Genomic DNA, 19,519 nt, shown 5'->3' with positions numbered 1-19,519 from the left:
ATTACCGTTGGAGAGGAAGCTAAGTGCAGCACATTATGTAGTTAGAGGCGTCTATAGACTGTGTAGTTAATTAGCTTTTGTTTAGGTTTGAGCTATCTGAACTGTTTCCATATTCATGTAACTTGGCATGCTGTCTAGTGCTTTATCAAGCTGTGTCATCCATACCTTTATGTTAGTAACTTGAGACTTTGTTTCCACTTCAAAGGACTGTGTGACATTTTCTTTGCAGTAGCTTTCTGTCCCAACAATATCAGTGATATTACTTCCACAAGTCTGTGTGTTATAGCCACTGTCCATCTGGAAGGAAGTAAACAAACACCTCATCATAAGATTGCAAACTCACTCATTTTCTAATTAACATCAAAGTTTATATATATAATAACATTGATCGCTATAATCATAAAGTCTTTACACAAAATTGTTTCTCACCTTAATACTTAGCGAGATATATTTCCTGGGAAAAAACTGTAATCTCTTTAGTATCAATAGACAAGTTACTAAGTGCCTTTATTTTCTGCTCTTATAGGATTATGTCAAAAATGAAAATAAATGCTGCAGTTAGTTTCCCCTTCCAGCTTGTTTCCCTAGCTTATCTCTAAATGGCTTGCTTATATGGTTTCTAAATACTGTTTGGAGTATTCAAAAATAATACAAAATTCAAAAGTAATACAAAAAGGCATCTCCAATTGTTCATAGTAGTACATTATAAGAAAATCTGTTATATTTTTAAAACAAACTGGATTGCCCCAAAGGAGTAAGGGATTTGTACCCTTTAAAAAGTTAGTACATATTTCCCTCATCAGGGAGGATCCCTTCCAAGACACTGCAGGCAGTAACTGAAACTACAGGTAATACCAAGACCTATGCCTTATGTTTTTACCTACCTACATATACTGTGGTAAGATTTAACTTACAAATTAGGCATCGGAAAAGATCAATATTAAGTGCAGAACACAGCATCTTAGTGTTAAATATTTTAATTATATTTGTTTGGCTTTAAATTCACAATTTTGCCTCAGGTTCCAGAGTGCTGGGATTAGAGGCATTTGCCATTATATCCAGATTAAAAGTATGTTTATAAAAGTTACAGAATATGGTCTCAAAATACTTTACTGTACTGTTTTTCCATGTCAAAGAACTCTGGCTCTTCTTTGATACACAAATGGCCAGAATCATGAATTTAGTGCTTTTTAGTCAACACAAAGTGTGTAAAAAGCTCTTTATGTACAAGTAATGTGTGAACTCGTGATGAGTCAGAACTGGACGGTTGCTGTGTGAATAATGAGCGGGTAGTAGACAGTGAGCCTTACTCAAAGGACGGTCTGACATCCTGGGCGTCCTGGTGAGGGACAGTTCAGTGCACTACCATAATCAAATAGCATCCATTTTGAAGCAAAGGGTTTATTTTTAAATTTAAACAATTTTGGGCCACAGGTATCTAAAACCACAGAAAGCAGAACTATGTGAGGGGATCTAGCTACTGTACTGTAAAAATACATTAACTGAATAATATTTTTGTCTGTTGTTTCAACACCTTTTAGTTTATAAGTGAGAAAGTTAAGGTTCAGAAAGGTTAAGTTAGTGTCATACAATAATGAGATGAAGATCAGAGACTCACAAGACAGGGTTCATTTCACTTTAACTACATAAGGCTAAGCACTAAACAACCCCCCCACAAACATACACACACTCACTCTTTCTCACACACACTCACACATTCTCTCTCTCTCTCTCTCTCTCTCTCTCTCTCCCTCCCTCCCTCCCTCCCTCCCTCCCTCCCTCCCTCCCTCCCTCCCTCCCTCCCTCCCTCCCTCCCTCCCTCTCTCTCTCTCTCTCTCTCTCTCTCTCTCTCTCTCTCTCTCTCTCTCTCTCTCTCTCTCAGCACAGGGAAGTCTGTATCCTTTGCTCCCCTCATGAACATCTTGAGCAGCCTATGAAGCCATTCTGTCACCATGGTCACAAGAACAGTCTTTGTTTTCATGTCTGTATACCTATTTGCTGGCTTGTGGGAGTCAGACTTCATCAACACAAAACCCTGGAAAAAGTAAAATTTAACAGTATAGCAAGGGAAATCCCTAGTCCTGGTGCATTCAATAGATATTTGATCAAGTGTTAATATCTGATTGCTTACAAAAAGCCTGCCCATTACTCTTCCTTTTTGTATTTATCACTGCCATATAACTGGTTCATAACTCGGTTCTAATACTATCAAGGCAAAAGTGACCCAATAGTACAGGAGAGAACAAGGTGCAAGGGGGGCCTATCTTACTTTGCAGTAAGATTAACAATCCCACAGATAGTGGCTGATCTCATTGTCTCCAGACCGCTATCAACACCAGAACCAATGGTGTGCCAGCCAGACAACACAAACTGTCTTGCCACTCCCTGCTGGTGTTGAGGGGGAACATTAGCAGCCTTTTGAAGTGAAGGCTGAAATGACAAAAACAAGCCAACAGAGCAAATGGCGATGCTCTACTCGGTGTCACTCAGCAGCTGTCTTCCAGAGAACCTGGGTTTGATTTCCCAGCACCCACATGACAGTTCACAGCCACCTGAAAATTCAGAACCACCAAGTACCAGGAAAAGATCCCACTAAGCAAGGAGGAGAAGTGATCATTTGCAGGACGTTTCACGTCTCAAGTTTCATCTTTCTTATCACCGATAACCGAACAATTGTCAATAAAATGATGCTTTTCAGTTTGAAGGGTAATCATCTAAACTCAGAATAGTCACACAGCATCAGGCGCCTGCTTCTTTAATCCACTCTTCCTTAGGAAGCTACCAGAAATTGTTGCAGTGAAATGAGAACCCAGGAAACAGGTGGGGCTACAGGAATTCACAGGACAGGGACAGCAATAGTGTAGTAACAGCCATATACCATAGACAGAAGCCACTGAACTAAGTCAGAAAGCTAGGGAGAAGTGGCTGTGTCTGAAAGAAGTTGGTTCTAAAACTCTCTGCAAAAAGAAAGCATGATACAACCCAAAGGATAAAACTGAGTCCCACACTTCAAGGCATCTAAGAAGGAACTGTGTGGCAATTGTGCAAAGGAAGGCCAACCCATGCAGATGACTACAATTACAGGTATTAAGGTGTTTCCCAGCAACAGCATTTTGTTAATTCCTCCGGAAATGCTCTGCCAACAGAGAAAGTGAAGGAAATAAGAGAAACAATACCTAAAGAGCTAAACTTGACTACTGTGCTTAGGATGCCAAATTAAGCCAAAATATGTAAAGGAAATTGTAATTTTTCTAAAACTCTAAGAATGCAGAAGTCAGGACAGTCACTGTAGACATAAAAATCAGCAAGTATGTATGAAGATGGCACAACGATTCCAACTCTTTACAAAATAACCTAAACAGTTAAGAAGTTAAAAATGAACAAAAGGTTGTGTTACACTTTTCTTTAGAGGACACCGTCTTTTGAGCCTCAGCATGCCCAACTGACCACCGGGGAACAGTAGAGGGAGAATCTGTGAGCCTCTGAGCACACTGAACACTGCAGCGCATAAAAGGACTGTTAACCACGCTGCCAAAGACTCGGATTAGAGAAAAGCTGTCAGAGCCGGTGCTGGTTCTGCTGTTACTCGCTTCAGGGAACTTACTCAGCCTCTGAGGCACAGCTTTCTTGGAAAATTGGAAATGTAGGATTCCATGAAAGAATGTTTACTGTTTCCAAGTATATAAAAAGTTACACATAAATGTGCTCTAAGTTTTCTTTTTCCCCTAAACCACATTAAGGAAAAACAAGCTATCCCAGTTTTAGAATACAATACTGTGCTACTAACATCAGATTCCTAGGGCACAGTTGACTGCTGGGAGTTGTCTGAACAGCACCTGCAGGGACAGCAGGCTGGTTTCGGCTCATTTTTACCATTACCAATGGACGGTGGTTAATAGGAATAAGAAATATGAATAATTAATCCTCCTGGTTTCAGTGGTAATTTTGTTTTTGGATAGACTTTTTTTAAAGACAGGTTCCTACTATGGCCTGGAACTTGCTGGCTTTAAATTCACAACAATCTGCCTTCCTCTGACTCCCAAGTGCTAGCCTTAAAGGTGTGGACCACCATGCTCAGAAGTACTGGTAGTTTTAAAACATCAAATGCTCTAGTCCTTACACTTAGCCTCCTACCATTCCCACAGTGGAGTACCAACCCAGCTTGACAGCCTTACCTGGATAGTACTGCTGTCACAGGGTAGAACACTGCTTTCTGCAAGAGGTGACATGCACATATGAGAGTTTTCAATACTGAAGGCAATTCCACTCATGAAGTCAGTCATGGGTGAATTCCCATTATCCACTGGCTCTTTCATCCAAGTGCTTTCATCTACTGTGTCTACAGGATCGACCATATCCACGGTGTCATTTTCCCTCTCACTTTCAACATCCCCCAGCAGCGCTAGCTCTTTCTCAGAAGTGTTAGACTGACTCTGTGAGACAGACATGGCAGTGACAGCGAGAGGCTCGCCACAAGCCAAAGGCTCACAGTTCAACTGCTCAAGGGGAGCTGCCACAGCATTTGTGCCTAGTGGAGCCACATCTGTGGGGAAAACATTGTTTTCTTCATCTTCACTGTGAGCCTCAAGAGTAAAGGGTATCCGAAGCAGTGAGGACAGATACTGAGGACCACCTCTGAGTCTCCGAGGAGACCAATTTTTAATTGGTGAGCAGCCATCTATATACGGACTCCTGATGCTTGGATTAGCAATCTCAGTAGAACCTGCTCCAGATGAAGCTTCAGGAGAATGAAATGTAAACTTCCTGTGTTCTGAAGGAATAGAGGGAAAAATCATATCACAAAAACACGAAAAACAGAAAAGTAATTTTTACATGGTAATCACATTTCATGCCAAAAACACCCGATGGATTCGGTAACAGTTGTGCTTACTGAAGTGAAACTTTAGTGTTAAAAATAATGGAAAAGGCCAGTGAATACCTCTATAAACTCAAGCTCAGAAATTTTAACAAAACGTTTTATTTCTTATAAATTATTTCTTCATAATTTAACCACATTATACCAAAGCTGTTCATACAAAGAAGATCCCTAACAAGTTGGCTTTTGTACAACTTAACAATGAGGCAAGTGTGTAAAAATTCTATTACTGTAATTTTTATATAAAATACTTATAATAATACCCAAAGGCAAACAAAAACTGGAAAATGGTATTTACAATAATAAAAAGTCTAACAATAATCAAAATGATATAAATACTTCAGCTTAATATTGTTTACAATGAAAAATTCATTTGGTACAACCTTTTATGACAAAATTGTAAAATTCATCAAAGCCTTAAAAATCAGGGCAGAGGCTACTTAGAGCTCTGTAGTAGAGCACTTGCCTGGTCTGTATGAGACCCAAGGATGTACAGCAAGAGGGAAAAAAAGAGCTGCAAAGTATCTCACCCTTCTGATGAAGCTGTACTGGAAATTAACCTGGGCAGTTTTAGTAAGCCAAAATGACACAAGTACAGTAATACATGTATGAAACTGTTCAAAAGCATGCTTTGAGGTAACAATTTCTTTGAGTGACCTGTGAAAATACCTATAATACATACTTTATGGAAAACTAAAGAACCATGCCTAAGTAATGTACAAATGTGTTCATCAACATATTTCATCCAAATTCACAGCTTCCTTTTCTTTGTGTTGTATACATGTGTGTGCCTAAATATGTAAGTACAACCTGTTCAGTCTGTATGGTACATACATAAATACATACACACATACATAAATACACACACACACACACACACACACACACACGCATGTGATTTTAGGGCTCACATTAGCATGTCTATTGGTGCTGTCCCTGTTTAGGACATGTTAAGGCAGCCATGATGTTAAGACTTCATGGGTGTTGGTTCTTACATTTTTAGGACAACTCGGCAGACTCTCTGTTCCTCAAGCACGCCCCTCCTTCTTTTGTTTTTGAGACAGTCTTGGTCTTAAGTCACAGTTCTACTTCTATTAAGAGACAGGAGTACAGCAGGGGCTTGCTGACAGTTTTGGAGGGTTAGTGTGTTATCATGGTAGTATACACGAGGAGGAAGCAGTGTGCCTACATCCCGATCAGCAGGCCCAGAAAGACACTGGACTTGGCACAAGCTTTGAACCTCCATTAAGACCACAACTCCTAATCCTGGTTCATTCAAAGAACCCACTCCCTATGACCATGCATTCAAATATATGAGCCTACGAGGGCCATTTTTACTCAAGCCACAGCAGCCTAACTAGGTAGCTCAGTCTAGCCATGAATCTAAGTATCCCCGGAGTGGCCTTGAATTTATGATCCTTTTGTTAAAAAAAATTTCTACAAGTGTTCATTTCTAACTGCTAAAGAAGCCTTTTCAACGGCCAATGCAGACAGCGTGGATTTTAGCTGTGCATATCATTCTGAGAAGTACCTGAGAGTGGCGTCTTTCCTACTCGAAGTTCAATGGGTGAGAAAGGAGGAGAAGAGACAGCCGACGGACTGGTGCTGACGCTCCCCAAACTGTATTTTTTTGCATTGTTCTGAATGGGGCTGGAAGAAAACTGCCCCTGAGATAAAAAATAAAAATCAAGTCAGTAATCAGTGAATATATTTAATTTCTCTCTGTCATGATTACACTGCATTTTCTTTGTCATCTTCACAACATGCTTATAAACTAGGAGTGCACAAGAAACAGCAAAAGGCACCTTGCAACAAAGACAAGACCATAAAAAAGTTTTGAAATAACATTCAACATAGAAGAAACTGGATTTAAACAAATCACTCATTGTATTTCATGTCAAGTACCTGTCTATGAAAGTATCTCTAGTTTACTCCGTCGGTGCTAGTCCAGTTGTTAAACTGCTCATCTTTTGCTAATTCAGTAAGTAACCCAGGCTGGGATTCCTTGAGACAATCTGCTCACCTGCCTACCTCTAAATACGTAACTCAAGTCTGCTGAAATCACACACACAAACTGAGGAGATTCACAGGAAACACAATGCCCAAGGGTAATATTCCAGGGTGTGATTTGAGTATTTACATCTAAGCATTCTACGACACACTAACCAGACACTTCTTATGGCACATGGTGTCTGCACAGGGTTGCTACACTGTAATGGAGACAAATCCATTGGATAAAACACCTCAAGAGATCCTCGGGCACTGCTGGGAGGACTTCTGGGAGAAGCTGAAGGGAAGGAGTCAGAGATGCTCCCATTCACATCTAAAAAAAGCTTTCTTCTGAGAGATGAAGAACTCAGGTTCCCCGGAGATTGGTCCACAAAGTCATCCGCTCTAAAATAGTCTCCTATATTCACCAATAACAAAAAGAAAACTGATCACTGTAAGAGGTAACTACACTTATAGCACCTGAGTTTTTAAAAAGTCATAAAACATGTTTGAATTTTTTTCAATACATGTGTATAATGCTTAAAATGATATCCTTTATTTCTGAAGTATTTATTTGCTGTTGTTGTTTTGAGTTAGGGCCTTACTATGTAACCCAGGCTGGCCTTGAACTTGTGGCAATCTACCTGTCTCAGCCTGCCAGGAGTGTGCCACCATGCCTAACATTTTATCATTACTGTACCAGCACCATTAAAATGGTTATCATTTGCCGCCCACAGTTTCACTATGATAAAATTTCACTATGATAAAAACACTAACTCAGGTCACATTCAAGAAACAGAAAAATTTAGCTCAGTTTCCCATTTAATGACGACACTACCAACAAATAAAGCCAACAAAATAAAAAACTCTGATTTAAATTATGAAATACGTAAGTCATACAGCATTTACCTAATATAGCTTCCAAATTAAAATCCACAGGAAGAGACAGCAATGTCTGGCAGGCAGCTGAAAATAAGCAAAGAGATTGAAGTGCGCACACGCAGAAGTATGTGAAGGCCGCAGCATGTGTGGCACATGTGTCTCCCAACCAGCCTTCTCCTCAGCACACTCCTGGGAAGACAGCCAGTCCCCGTGCGCTCTATTCTATGCCCCGTCACCTTCCTCTGATTCACTGCCCACAGCTTCCTGATCGGCGCTAACAGCAGATCTGTGAGACCGGTACTTGGAATGGAACAAGACACCAGCAGACACCAGGGGAGTTCTCATATTAACACATCTGCGTTTTCTTTAAATCTTTCCGAAACCAGGAATCAATGGACGATTCGCATTTTATACAAGAAAGCGATACATGATTGCTCTTTTTCTAAAGCGTGGCTGAATGCAATCTGTTCTAACAGAACAGTTTTTAAAAGTCAGTTCTCGGACAGCTTATTCACAAACCAGTGTTTTAATTTGAAATGAATGGTACAATACGAACTCTGTTTACATTACATGTAACTTAATATGCAACATGCTCCTTTCCAGATTCTGTTCATACCTACCATTGCATTTCTGAGAAGGAACACTGGGCTTTTTCCCAACAGGAGTGTCACTATTGCTCTTTAGGCCTGTAAAATATTTTAAATAGAAAAATCACAATTCTGTATTTCTTTAATGAGTTACATTTCCCAGAATAAAGCACTACACACTAGTCTTTCATATTTTAAGAATAAGTATGTAAACTTATAATTTGGATTATTTAACAAAGAAAAATAAAAATAAAAGATGACCATACCAAACAAGAAGGTATCATATAATTTCTAGTTTTTAATAACAGATAATAATATGTGGCTTTGGTATACAATTCATGTTTTGATATGTATATACACTGATGAACGGGCACATAAGGCCAATATATCCCAAACAGACTGTGTCATTTAATTTTCCTAAAATGGGATTAGATAAATTCAATTAAAATATTAGAGTATTTTGACAAAGAAAAAAAAAAAAAACCCTAAAATTTGATGAATAAAATTACGTTCAATTTTTATCAGTCAACAATACATGTTGCAGTGCATGCTTCAATCCCAGAACTTGGGAGGCAGAGACAAGAGGATCTCTGTGTGTTAAAGGACAGCCTGGTCTACATAGAGACACTTCAGAAACCCTGTCTGAAAAAACAAGTTCACGTTTTACAATCTCCTATTTTATAATTTAACAATTTGGTATAAAAGCATTAAGCCGACCAATCCTAACTGAAGGCAAGTGTAAGTGAGTGGGCCGAAGACTGAGTGAAGGTTAGTAACTTAAGTTACTTCTTAAGTACTGTCTGAATGGGCACAATAAACGTAATGTTGGATTTGGTGCTCCCTCCTGCCAAAAAACAATGATTTTAGAATATTAGGCTTCCAACCTCCTCAGAGCATCTGCTGCCATCTGTTTTACTGTTGTGCTCGCTGTGGGAGCAAACACAAAGTGAAGCACCTTACAAGAGGAAAGACTCACCCTAGTGCACATTTCACCAAAGCAGAAACAGGGCAGGGGAAAGAGAGGGAGGGGGAGGGGCAAGATACTCCCAAGGACTTGCCCTAGTGACCTACTTCCTCTAAGGCCTCACTGACCTAACGTTTCCAGGCTCTCCCAAAATAACTGGGAGATGATCACTGCCTGGGAACTAAGCATTATGATAAGTTTCCTCCCATTCTTCTGCACCAAACCCAATGGAGGAAACACAGAATAGCCCTGTCATGTAAACACATTCTAGATCCAGAATGTCTCCTAGTGGCTCATATATGAATGACTTTATCTTCAGCTTAGTGCTATTTAGAAATGTATATACTTTAACGTGTGGCGTTTCACTTGAAGGTCTTACTGGCCAGTAGGGTAGACCCTTGAAGGGTCCACACACAGTCTCTCCTTCCTCTCTTCCATACCTGGCCACAATTAAAACAGGTTCCCTACATGCTGTCCTACCATGATGCATTGTCCTACACAGGCCCAAAGCAGAAAGACCAACCACCTGAGGTCTGAGACCTCCAAAACGAAGCCAAGTTAAAGCTCATGTTTACCTACCATGCACAGGCTCTGGCTTTGGTCCCCAGCATGGCACGCCCTAGGTATGGTGGCCTATCAACAGGAACCTCCGAATTCAACATGTACAGGCAGGAAAATCAAAGTTCAAGCCTTTTTAAAAATATTTATTTATTTATTTTATGTATATGAATACGCTGTAGCTGTCTTCAGACACACCAAAGAAGGGCATCAGATCCTATTACAGATGGTTGTGATCCACCAAATGGTTGCTGGGAATTGAACTCAGGACTTCTGGAAGAGCAGTCAGTGCTCTTAACCACTGAGCCATCTCTCCAGTTCAAGCCTTAAACATGAGACCTCATTTCAAGAAAAAAAAAAAAAAAAAGAAAGAAAGAAAGAAAGAAAGAAAAAAAGAGAAGGAGAAGGGAAAAAAAGAAGAAAGAAAAAAAGAGAGGAGAGAGATGACTCTACAAAGGAAAGCTTCTTCTTTATTATTTTGGTCATGAGATAAAGTCTACTCTCTTTGAAGAACACACTGTTTCTGTTCTCCAAGGGTGATAAAAACATCTTTAAACAGACACCTATGCACACGCACATATAAATACAACTTTATAAAGATACTCTGGAACAAACTCTTGTTGTCTAACTGCTTACAATGGGTGCAGGAGTCCTGAAAGCTAGTCTCATAGCGTTACCTGAAGCAGCACAGCTCTGCAAAGCATCTCTTGATGCTACAATGAGCTGGGCCCCTTAGAAAGACTGTCTTTTCTGCAGTTTTCTGATACTGCCTCACTTTAGCAAAAAACTTTCTCAGAACATAAATTACTACTAAAAACTAAGATTATCTGAAGGTATCATCATCTGTAAGAAAACCTAATACTAAAAAACAGGAATGAGGAGAGGTTACTAGTTATGAAAACGTCACCATGAACACAGAATTTCAAAGCTGTGAGGATAATTCTGTAGCTTAATCCTGTCATTTTCCTAACAGAAAGCCAGAATCAGAAAGGGACTGAATAATAAAGAACACTCTTCTGGTCAATACCCGGACAGCCACAATTCAGGTCTCCGCTCGCTATCCCATGCCACATTTAGTCTATAACAACTGAGAGTAAACACTATGAGATACCGGCTTTAATCCAGGCTCTATCATTCTCACCACCCCAGTAACCCTGATATGTGCTCAAACCTTCCTGAAACTGCCGGGCACTGCCCTTAGAGCGTGCCACCCGGTGTATGCCACCCGGTGTATGTACAGTCGCCGTGGGTCCATAAGGAATGCTCTCCTCACACTAGGAGCACACCTATGCTACAGACAGTGATCAGAAACAAACGATGGTGACAGCAAATATGAGACCCCACTGCCTGTGGGGTTGCTGGCTTGCCCTTCACCCTCTGTACAGTTCACAGACGAACAGTTATGCTATATGCCCCACCCCCCATACCTTCCCATCAACACCCTTCCGCTGTATGTGCAAAAACTGGGCAAATCATCTAAAACCCGGTACCTGAGAATTTTATTTAAAATACCTTCAAAAGTTACTGATAGTGGATTCAACTCTATATTTAAACTATTAACACTGCAGACTTCCTTAGAATTAGTACTCATAATGGTCATTAAAAAAATAATAATAATGCTTTCTAAAGAGAATAGCCAAAAAAAAAAAAAAAAAAAAAAAAAAAACCAAACATATCAAGTTGATATTTACCTGGAAAGATTACTGTGAAGCAGCCTCCTAAATGTGAATGGCTTCTTCACTGTGTTTGCCTACAGTCATGGTTCTGGAGATGCATGCTGAATCCTCACATTTACTTAGTCCCTGGGTTTTCCACACTGAGTACTCACATTTACTGGGATGAAGCTCTGAAGGCTGTTTTCCATCATGATCAGTCCAGGGAGAGGGCACAATGACATCTTTGGTAAAAAACTAGGAAAATCCAAGTTGTACAATTAGGCTTAAACGTCCACATATGGGGAAAACATACCTTCATTGTTTTCAAATAACCATCAAAGGCATCGTCTATACTAACTTAGTAATTTTAAAATGTTAATATTCAACACAACTGACCAAGGTTAAGGGGGAAGAAATGTAATGTATTCATAGAGAGAAATCTTAATACTTTAAATCAACCATTTAAATTTGAAACTTACAAATTAAGCTGAGAGTGGTATTCACATGTAAATTACTTTTGATTTCTCTGCCAATTTGTTTTGGGGTTGGTGACAAATTTGAGCTTACACGTAATAAATGGAGACAAAGGTGTTGGACTCAGCCTGTACTGGCTCTCAAGATCTGAGTCTAAATTTTCAGGAATTTGGATAACCTGTTAAAGCCAATACTCTAAGTATATAAATATACAGTTAAATAAATTATACTGAATCAGTCATTCAAATCATATTGCTTATACATCTTTCTACAATTTCCCGAATCTACATCTTTGAGGTTAGTTTCACTTTGGTATATATGTGGTAGAATCTGTCTTACTGTGGGGTGCAACCGTACTTTAACACTCAGTGATATCATGTTAGAGCTGGAAGCTGACTGTAGACTGAGTACTTATTCTGTGGGTAGCAGCAATCACTAATAACATACTGTGTTTACAGAGAGCCAGCTCGTACTCACGTACCTCTGTGCAATCCGCTCTGCTCAAATGACCCAAAAACATCTACCTATATCTATCTATGTCTTCTGCCTGTCGATCTAGAGCTGCGTCTTTTATTCCTAATGAAGTACTTTCTTTCCCATTCCCTTTGTTTCCTGGGTAGAATGTTTTCTTTTCACTGTTACAGAGAGAACAAAAGCTGGTTTTCTTAACCAAAGCCGTGAGTCTGTAAAGAAATCGGGTGAAATGAAAGGGGATGGAAACTAGATAATGCTGTTGGGAAGTATAGAAGAACTGTAAAGGACCCATAAACTTACAAAGTGTCACACCATTTATACGTACACTCTATATTAACTAGAACCTACATATGTGCATTTAAAATAACAAGAAGAGCACAGACAATTCAAAGTCTGGCAACAATCAGTACCATAAAAGGGAAGAAACACGCAGCAGCATCTTACACAGGAGCAGAAGTGCTCTGGGAGGCAACAAGGTAACGCCCACCCATACTGAAAATCCAGAGCCTCAGCTTCCCTGTCCACTGCAAGAGACACATGAACAGACCACACACTGTAATGATGAACAGAACTTATTATCTACCAACAAGGCATTGTTTATGCACTTACTAATTCAAAAATCTGTGTGGGTGATTATTTGTAAAAATCTGAGAAAGATCAAGAAAAACAAAAGAAAATCAAGATTCAAAGCGAAATGAGGAAGAGCCGGACCAGCATTTTTAAGGATATATGGTATTGTAAATATAAAACTAGTCCCAACTGCACAGGAAAAGCTGCAGCAATTCCCTTCAGGGACTGCTAAAGACAGCTTCTGTTCTTTCTTTACACCTGGCAGGTTTGCTTTTGACCTGTATATATAAACTATGCTCTGCATACACTATAATAAATCCTGACTTTCACTCTGATTTTATTTCCCTAGGTCCCACCCACTGAACTTTCCTTGAGACAACTTCCAGGATTCTAAAAAGAAAAGGTATTTTCCAAAATGCTGGAAAACTACACAAGAGCTACTTAGCAGGAGGAGAATAACTAGAAATTTAAAACTAAACATAAAAAGAAAAACAAGGTCTAACAGGATTAAACATTATACTATCTTCTAAAACAAGGTTATAACCTGAAGTATAAGGGACAGAAAACTTAGGTTAGAAAAGTCAAGGAGGGGCCAGTGTAGCTAAGGAACAGAAAAGTGTAGCAGAGACCAGAGGGCAAACAGGAAGAAAGCTCAAAGGTGCTGCTCTGACATAAATCCTTTCTGAGCAAAGAAAGGGTAATCTTTATACTAGGCTAGGGGAATTAATCCATTTTATAAAATATATTCTAAATCTTACAAATCCTTAAGAGTTAACAACAAAAGACAAAATTATTGTATTTAAACTAGACAGTAGATGACTAAAAATACTCAGCTTCCTTTACACAAACTCCAACTGGAATCGGAAGTCCGTGCTCATCATCTTCTGAAAGCACAGGGAAGACAAACTCAGGCCTTGAGCAGGAAATGATGAATGGAGTAGAGCGCCCAAACCAGGCTGACCTAGGCAGAGAAGCGCTAGGCCAATGACTTCCTTCCAGGAGCACTAAGGGCCTTGTAAAGAGCTTAGAGTGATGCGGGAATAGATGGGGGAGGGGAACACCGAGGACCAGAGGGGAGCTGTGACAGTAAAGGATTAAGTCTTCCTAACAGAGAGGGCACACATGCAGAATTCATTGTCGGCTGGCTTAATGATCATAACAGTGTTCAGTTACCTCTTCAATGGCTTTTTGTCTTTTGTCTTCCACATCTTTATCTATTCTATACAGAGATAAAGAAGAAAAATAACCAGGCCATTATTTCACCTTATTGAACATCAAAAATAATAACCTTTCAAAGAACTAATTTTCCTTCATTGAAAACTGGCAAATCTTAAACTCATTGCAAAGGAAACACTTGTGTCTTCTAGCATTTAGTTCATGGAGGTATTCTGACATTCACATTATCTGTCAGGGTTACTTTCCTCTCAGTCACCTCCGGATGGAAGAAACTTTCTTTTAAAAGACTTGTGTTGATATATCCAAGTTCCTACATGATTCAAATAAAGTGCTTTTAAGCAACAGAAATGAAGTATATCATTTGATAGAAAACAACTGTACAAATTCTTTTTTTTTTCCATTACAGCAATTTCATTATGGTGGTTAATTTTAGGATAAGCATAATTCTGAAAGGAAATTAAGAACCTACTGTTCCAAATAGCTAGGCAAAAACTTTAATTCTAAAATATACTAACAATATAAAATTGTCCAAATAAATATTTTTGTTCTAATGAAATACAGAATTACAACACAAATTTTTCTGCTATAAAATTTAGTATAAAATGTCGGGTCCCAAGCACAAGGCATCCCTTGCCAAGGATGTGGCAATTAGCCTTGTAAGACCTCTTTATCTTGTGCCAGGAGAGAATGGTTGCAGTCCATTCACAAGTTGGTAAATAAAATTTAAAAAATAATTTCAGATTATTTCCCTCAGTAACTGGGAGCCTGTATGAGGGTGTGTATGTTTCAGAAGTTAGAGTTAAATAAAATTTTCAAGTCAGGGAATCATGAGAAAATAAACTATTATGATCTGCATGTCCTAACATGGTGACAGGCCCTGAGACTAAGGTCTCAGTTGCTTTTACTATCGCGGCCATATGATCGCCATATCAAAACAACTATATATGCGTTAATTTTAGTTTATAGTAAGTTTCAATCGACTTTAGCCCATTCTAAATCCTTCGGCAATTTCACCTGAAATATTCAGCCAATTATTGGAATCTGGTAGTTGCTGGAACTGAAACCTCTACAGTGGCAGACAAGGCAAAGTATCACGTCTAGCACATTACTGCACATCACATATGCACACAGACAGCAAGTGCTCTGAATCCCGATGTTTCCTTTATTCTGATACACCTGCGTGAGATACACATACCAAAGGGAGGCCTGAGGGCCCTGGCTAGTTAAGAAGTGTCAGTGGCCACTGCATGTTTCCAAGCATGAATCGACAGTCTGGGGAATGTGTTCACTTCCTTTGGTAGAAGTCCTACAAGCATTCAGTGGACTACTTCAGTAAATTAACATTAGAATAGATTCCCGCTCTCCTTCTATATCAAATCCACCTACTCAAATACACTAACATTCTCGTTTTAAACTCAGCCAGATTAATATGTTTTTGTACAATATATTGCAACTGTGGGCTGCTTGTCCAGTTAGCTTTTCAGGGCAGGAGTAATGTGCAGAGCCTCAGAGCTCACAAAGTATCTCCATGGATGACATCACAGTTGTCTAAATTCAATATACTAAAGAGATGAGGCAAAAGAGTTTGTGGGGGACAAAAAAAAAAAAATTACTCATAAATCCATTTGAGGTTTTTTTTTAATCTTCCCTGTAAAAGGTATTATTTAAAATTTAAAATCCTGCATGCTTTCTCTTCAGCCTATCCCCTTTTGTCTAAGACTTCAGGTGAGTATTGACTGATTATGGGCGAATGGTCATCAGGACATCAGGCAGAGAAATGGAGGAGAAAGGCAGGCAAGTGCCTCCAAGAACATCTCAGCAGATGCATCTATGAATAAATTCTAAAGCCAAAGAGGAAAAGATGCAATTGCTTTGGACTAACAATATACCTATCTTATGACAGAAAATTAAACACTGCAAAGCTGTGCATTTGATTCTTTTTCAAATATTAAAGAAAACAGACTATAAGCACTGCGCAGCCCTTATCGGAAAAGCTGCCTCGTGAGGTAGATGAGAACAAATACCCATAGCCAGACATTATGCAGAGAACTCGGAACATCCATCCTTCCCCTCCTGGGGCTCAGGGGACACTGCAGAAGAGGAGGCACAGACGGTGTAAGAGCACGAGGAGATGGAGGACAACAAGGAGGTCTTCCCTCTGCATCCCTGTGCGCAAAGTGCCTATGAACTCAGATGGAACGGCACGCATGGGCCTGCCTGCTCTGCACCAGCGCCCGTGTATAGATTACGGCTCCCAGTTTGGATCAAGTGGGTGTGATTCCTGTGCCTTCTCTGTGCTCTTTTCCCTGTTTGCTTTGTCCAACGCCAACATATAGGCTTTGTTCCACCACATTATATTACATCATATCATATTATATTATCATTCCTTAGAAGCCTGTGTGTTTTCTAAAGAGAATGGGAAGGGGGTGGGATCCAGGTGGGAGGGGAGGTGGGGAGGAAGTGGAAGGAACAGAAGGAGAAGCCGTAATCAGATTATATGAGGGAAAAAATCTACTTGCAATAAAAGAAAAAAAAATTAGACTGTAAAACAAAGGTTCTTTAAACTCCAAGGAATGATTCCTAGCAATCTGTTAATTAAAAACCTAGCTCTGCTCCACTAGCAAAGTGCATGCTCTCAGGACATCACTGAACAGCACGAACCTGAGGCACACTAGTGTCTGAAAAATGCTCCAGAAGAAGCGCAGACGACACAGGTGGTCTGCACAATTACGGGAAAGACCATCTCTGGACCCCCGAAGTGGCTCAGCAGGTAAAATTACTTGGCATGCACACCGCTCTACCTGAAACCAACCCCGGGACTGAGAATGGAATGAGAGCAACTCCTAAACACCGCTCCCTGAGCAACACACCTGCTCCGTGGCATGCGCACTCACCACTCGAATGTCTGTGTACTCACAGACAGATCTTTTAACTGTGTCAAGGTTGAATGATGTCTCTAAAGCTCTCTACTGCTAGCAAATGCTGCTGCATTCGGTGGGTTTTAATGTGTTAGGTTTTAGACTTCCCTGGTGAGGCAGCAACTGAAAAGAATCTTGTTTTATTCTTAGACACCCATCCAAACATCAGAACAACTACAGAGAAAGGTACCAATGTTAAAGTGCGTTTCCATCTATTTAAGCGCTAGGGAGGCCAAAGTGTTCTGAGGTGTGTGTGTGTGAGTGAGAGGCATGCGTGTATATGTGTTGGTTATACAAGAAACAGATTCTTATACAGACTGTAATTCTCAGTCAAGGTATTTTTCCTGATGTAATTCTTCAGACTTAAAAAGAAAAAAACTTCCACATTAATTTTTTTTCTTTATTGATATATGTACACATATAAATAATAGGCTTTGAGAAGTTTTTATTTTTCTTTACGTAACAGTCTGTTCTTGTATGTACTCAAGTAGGAGAAAGGAAAACTTACTTACCGAGAAAAACTTAGGTAGGAAGCCTGTCGATGAATCTCCTCTGGGTCTATTTCTACAGGATTTATTACAGCCAGCTGATCAATAGACCACCTAAATTTCCCTGGAGTCTTAATAAAATAAATATACATATAAAATCAAACCCAATGTTACCTTCAGATCTGTAGACGGCTATAACCCAATTTAACTGAAAGCATTCTTTCGTTACTGCACACATACCTACGTCCATGCTTGTGCACATGCAGTAAGTGTGTGTGTGTGTGTGTGTGTGTGCGCGCATGCACGTGCACACTAGAAGGCTGGAGGCCAATCTCAGGTATCTTGGCTTTTGAGACAGGGTCATCACTGGCATTGATACCCAATTAGTAATCTAGGCTGGCTAGGCAGGGAGCCCCAAGGATCGGCCTGTCATTACCTCCCCCGCACTAGGATGACAAACACCCACCGCTCCTGTAACATGGATTCTAGGGCTCTAACTCATGTCCGTGTGCTTACACAGCAAATGACAAGCATGCTACCAACTGAGCTATCTTCCCAGCCTCCAACCTTCACCTTTGATTAAGATCAGTCTAATTCAGACAACTTTAAAACAAGCTAAACTTTATCATAATCAGTTAATATGGTAAGCTCAAATAAATGAAAGGACTATATAAACTGTATCTGGTTCATACACAACTTTTCCCTGTCTGCGCTGACATAAAATGCAGAAGAAACAGCCATTTGGTGTCTCAGGGTAACGATGGCTGATAAAACACCATGACCAAAAGCACTGGGGACAAAAGGGCTTACTTGGCTTATACTTCCACATTACTGTTCACCATCACTATTGAAGGAAGTCAGGACAGGAACTCAAAGAGGACAGGAACCTTGAAGCAGGACCTGAGGTAGCCATGGAGGAGTGCTACTTACTGGCTTGCTTTCTTACAGGCCCCAGAACTATTAGCCTATTAATGGAACAATCCACTTAGACTGTGCCCTTCTGTATTAAGTATCAATTAAGAAAATGTCCAACAGGTTTGGCTGTAACACAATCTAATGGACACATCTTCTCGACTGAGTCTGAGACTTGAGCTTAAGTCAAACCAATTAAAAGTAGCCAGCACACCCTGTTTTACAGTTTTTCTAGGTTAAGTGTGGTTAACAAATCAAAAGAACTTTGCCTGTGTAGCAAAGTTAAAAAAGCTACACCAACAGAGCCTTCCCTGATTTCCTAGAGAGCTCACTTGCTAAGTTCCATCCTTCTGATAAACATTAATCATAGCACATGTGGCAGAATTTTGAAATTGCTCATTTACTCCAATAGCACAGGAGTTTGCCCCCTTTTATAGTAACTGCAAACTCTAATAGGGTTAGATGTTTTTAAACGGCTGGACAAAAGAAAACAAAGGTAGCACTATTGTATGACTGAAAAAGAATAGGACATTCAAATTTCAGTATCCGTAATTCCGTATTAGGGTGTGGCATATGTGTCTCCATCATTGTTCTTGGCTACTGGTTTTGGTCTGAGGTGTGTATGAGTAGCTCAACTGTGACCAGATAATTTGCAAAGCCTGTCTGCTGTTGTTTCTGTGCTGGTGTCCGGCAGCTCCTGGATGTCCACCTATCTGCATAAGAGAACTCAGACCAAGTGTGCTGAAAGAACCATTAGAAGATTAGCTGCCACCTTCTTCTTGTATTTATACTTAAAATTATTTCTAGTTACTTCCGCTTAAGCACTAGACAAGAAAAACTTACTGGTAGTTTTGTGGACTTAAAGACAGAAGGACTTGCAAGGGTTTGTTCGTGGAGATTGGAATAATCACTAGGACTTTCAAAGGGATTTAAAACAGGGATCCTTCCGGGAGTTGCTGGTGTTATTTGCATTTTTAATTCGCTGACATCTCCCAT

General features: G+C 39.8%; 1 protein-coding gene across 1 annotated transcript in view; it reads right to left on the bottom strand.

The window, feature by feature from the left end:
• BORA (BORA aurora kinase A activator) overlaps window positions 1–19,519 on the bottom strand; it is a gene marked incomplete at its 5' end in the record, with an annotated part of 21,071 nt that extends 1,552 nt beyond the window's left edge. The window contains 10 exons of the mRNA XM_080916648.1: window positions 166–297; window positions 4,176–4,771; window positions 6,408–6,543; window positions 7,120–7,283; window positions 7,775–7,831; window positions 8,368–8,433; window positions 11,685–11,766; window positions 14,203–14,248; window positions 17,636–17,742; window positions 19,367–19,519. Of these exons, the coding sequence (XP_080772774.1) occupies window positions 166–297; window positions 4,176–4,771; window positions 6,408–6,543; window positions 7,120–7,283; window positions 7,775–7,831; window positions 8,368–8,433; window positions 11,685–11,766; window positions 14,203–14,248; window positions 17,636–17,742; window positions 19,367–19,519 (1,539 nt within the window). The remainder of the gene's footprint in view (window positions 1–165; window positions 298–4,175; window positions 4,772–6,407; window positions 6,544–7,119; window positions 7,284–7,774; window positions 7,832–8,367; window positions 8,434–11,684; window positions 11,767–14,202; window positions 14,249–17,635; window positions 17,743–19,366) is intronic.

The sequence above is a fragment of the Micromys minutus genome (assembly GCF_963924665.1).
Source record: "Micromys minutus genome assembly, chromosome: 5".
Taxonomy (NCBI): domain Eukaryota; kingdom Metazoa; phylum Chordata; class Mammalia; order Rodentia; family Muridae; genus Micromys; species Micromys minutus.
The sequence above is the reverse complement of the archived record's forward strand: the minus strand, read 5'-3'. Positions and strand labels throughout refer to the sequence as shown.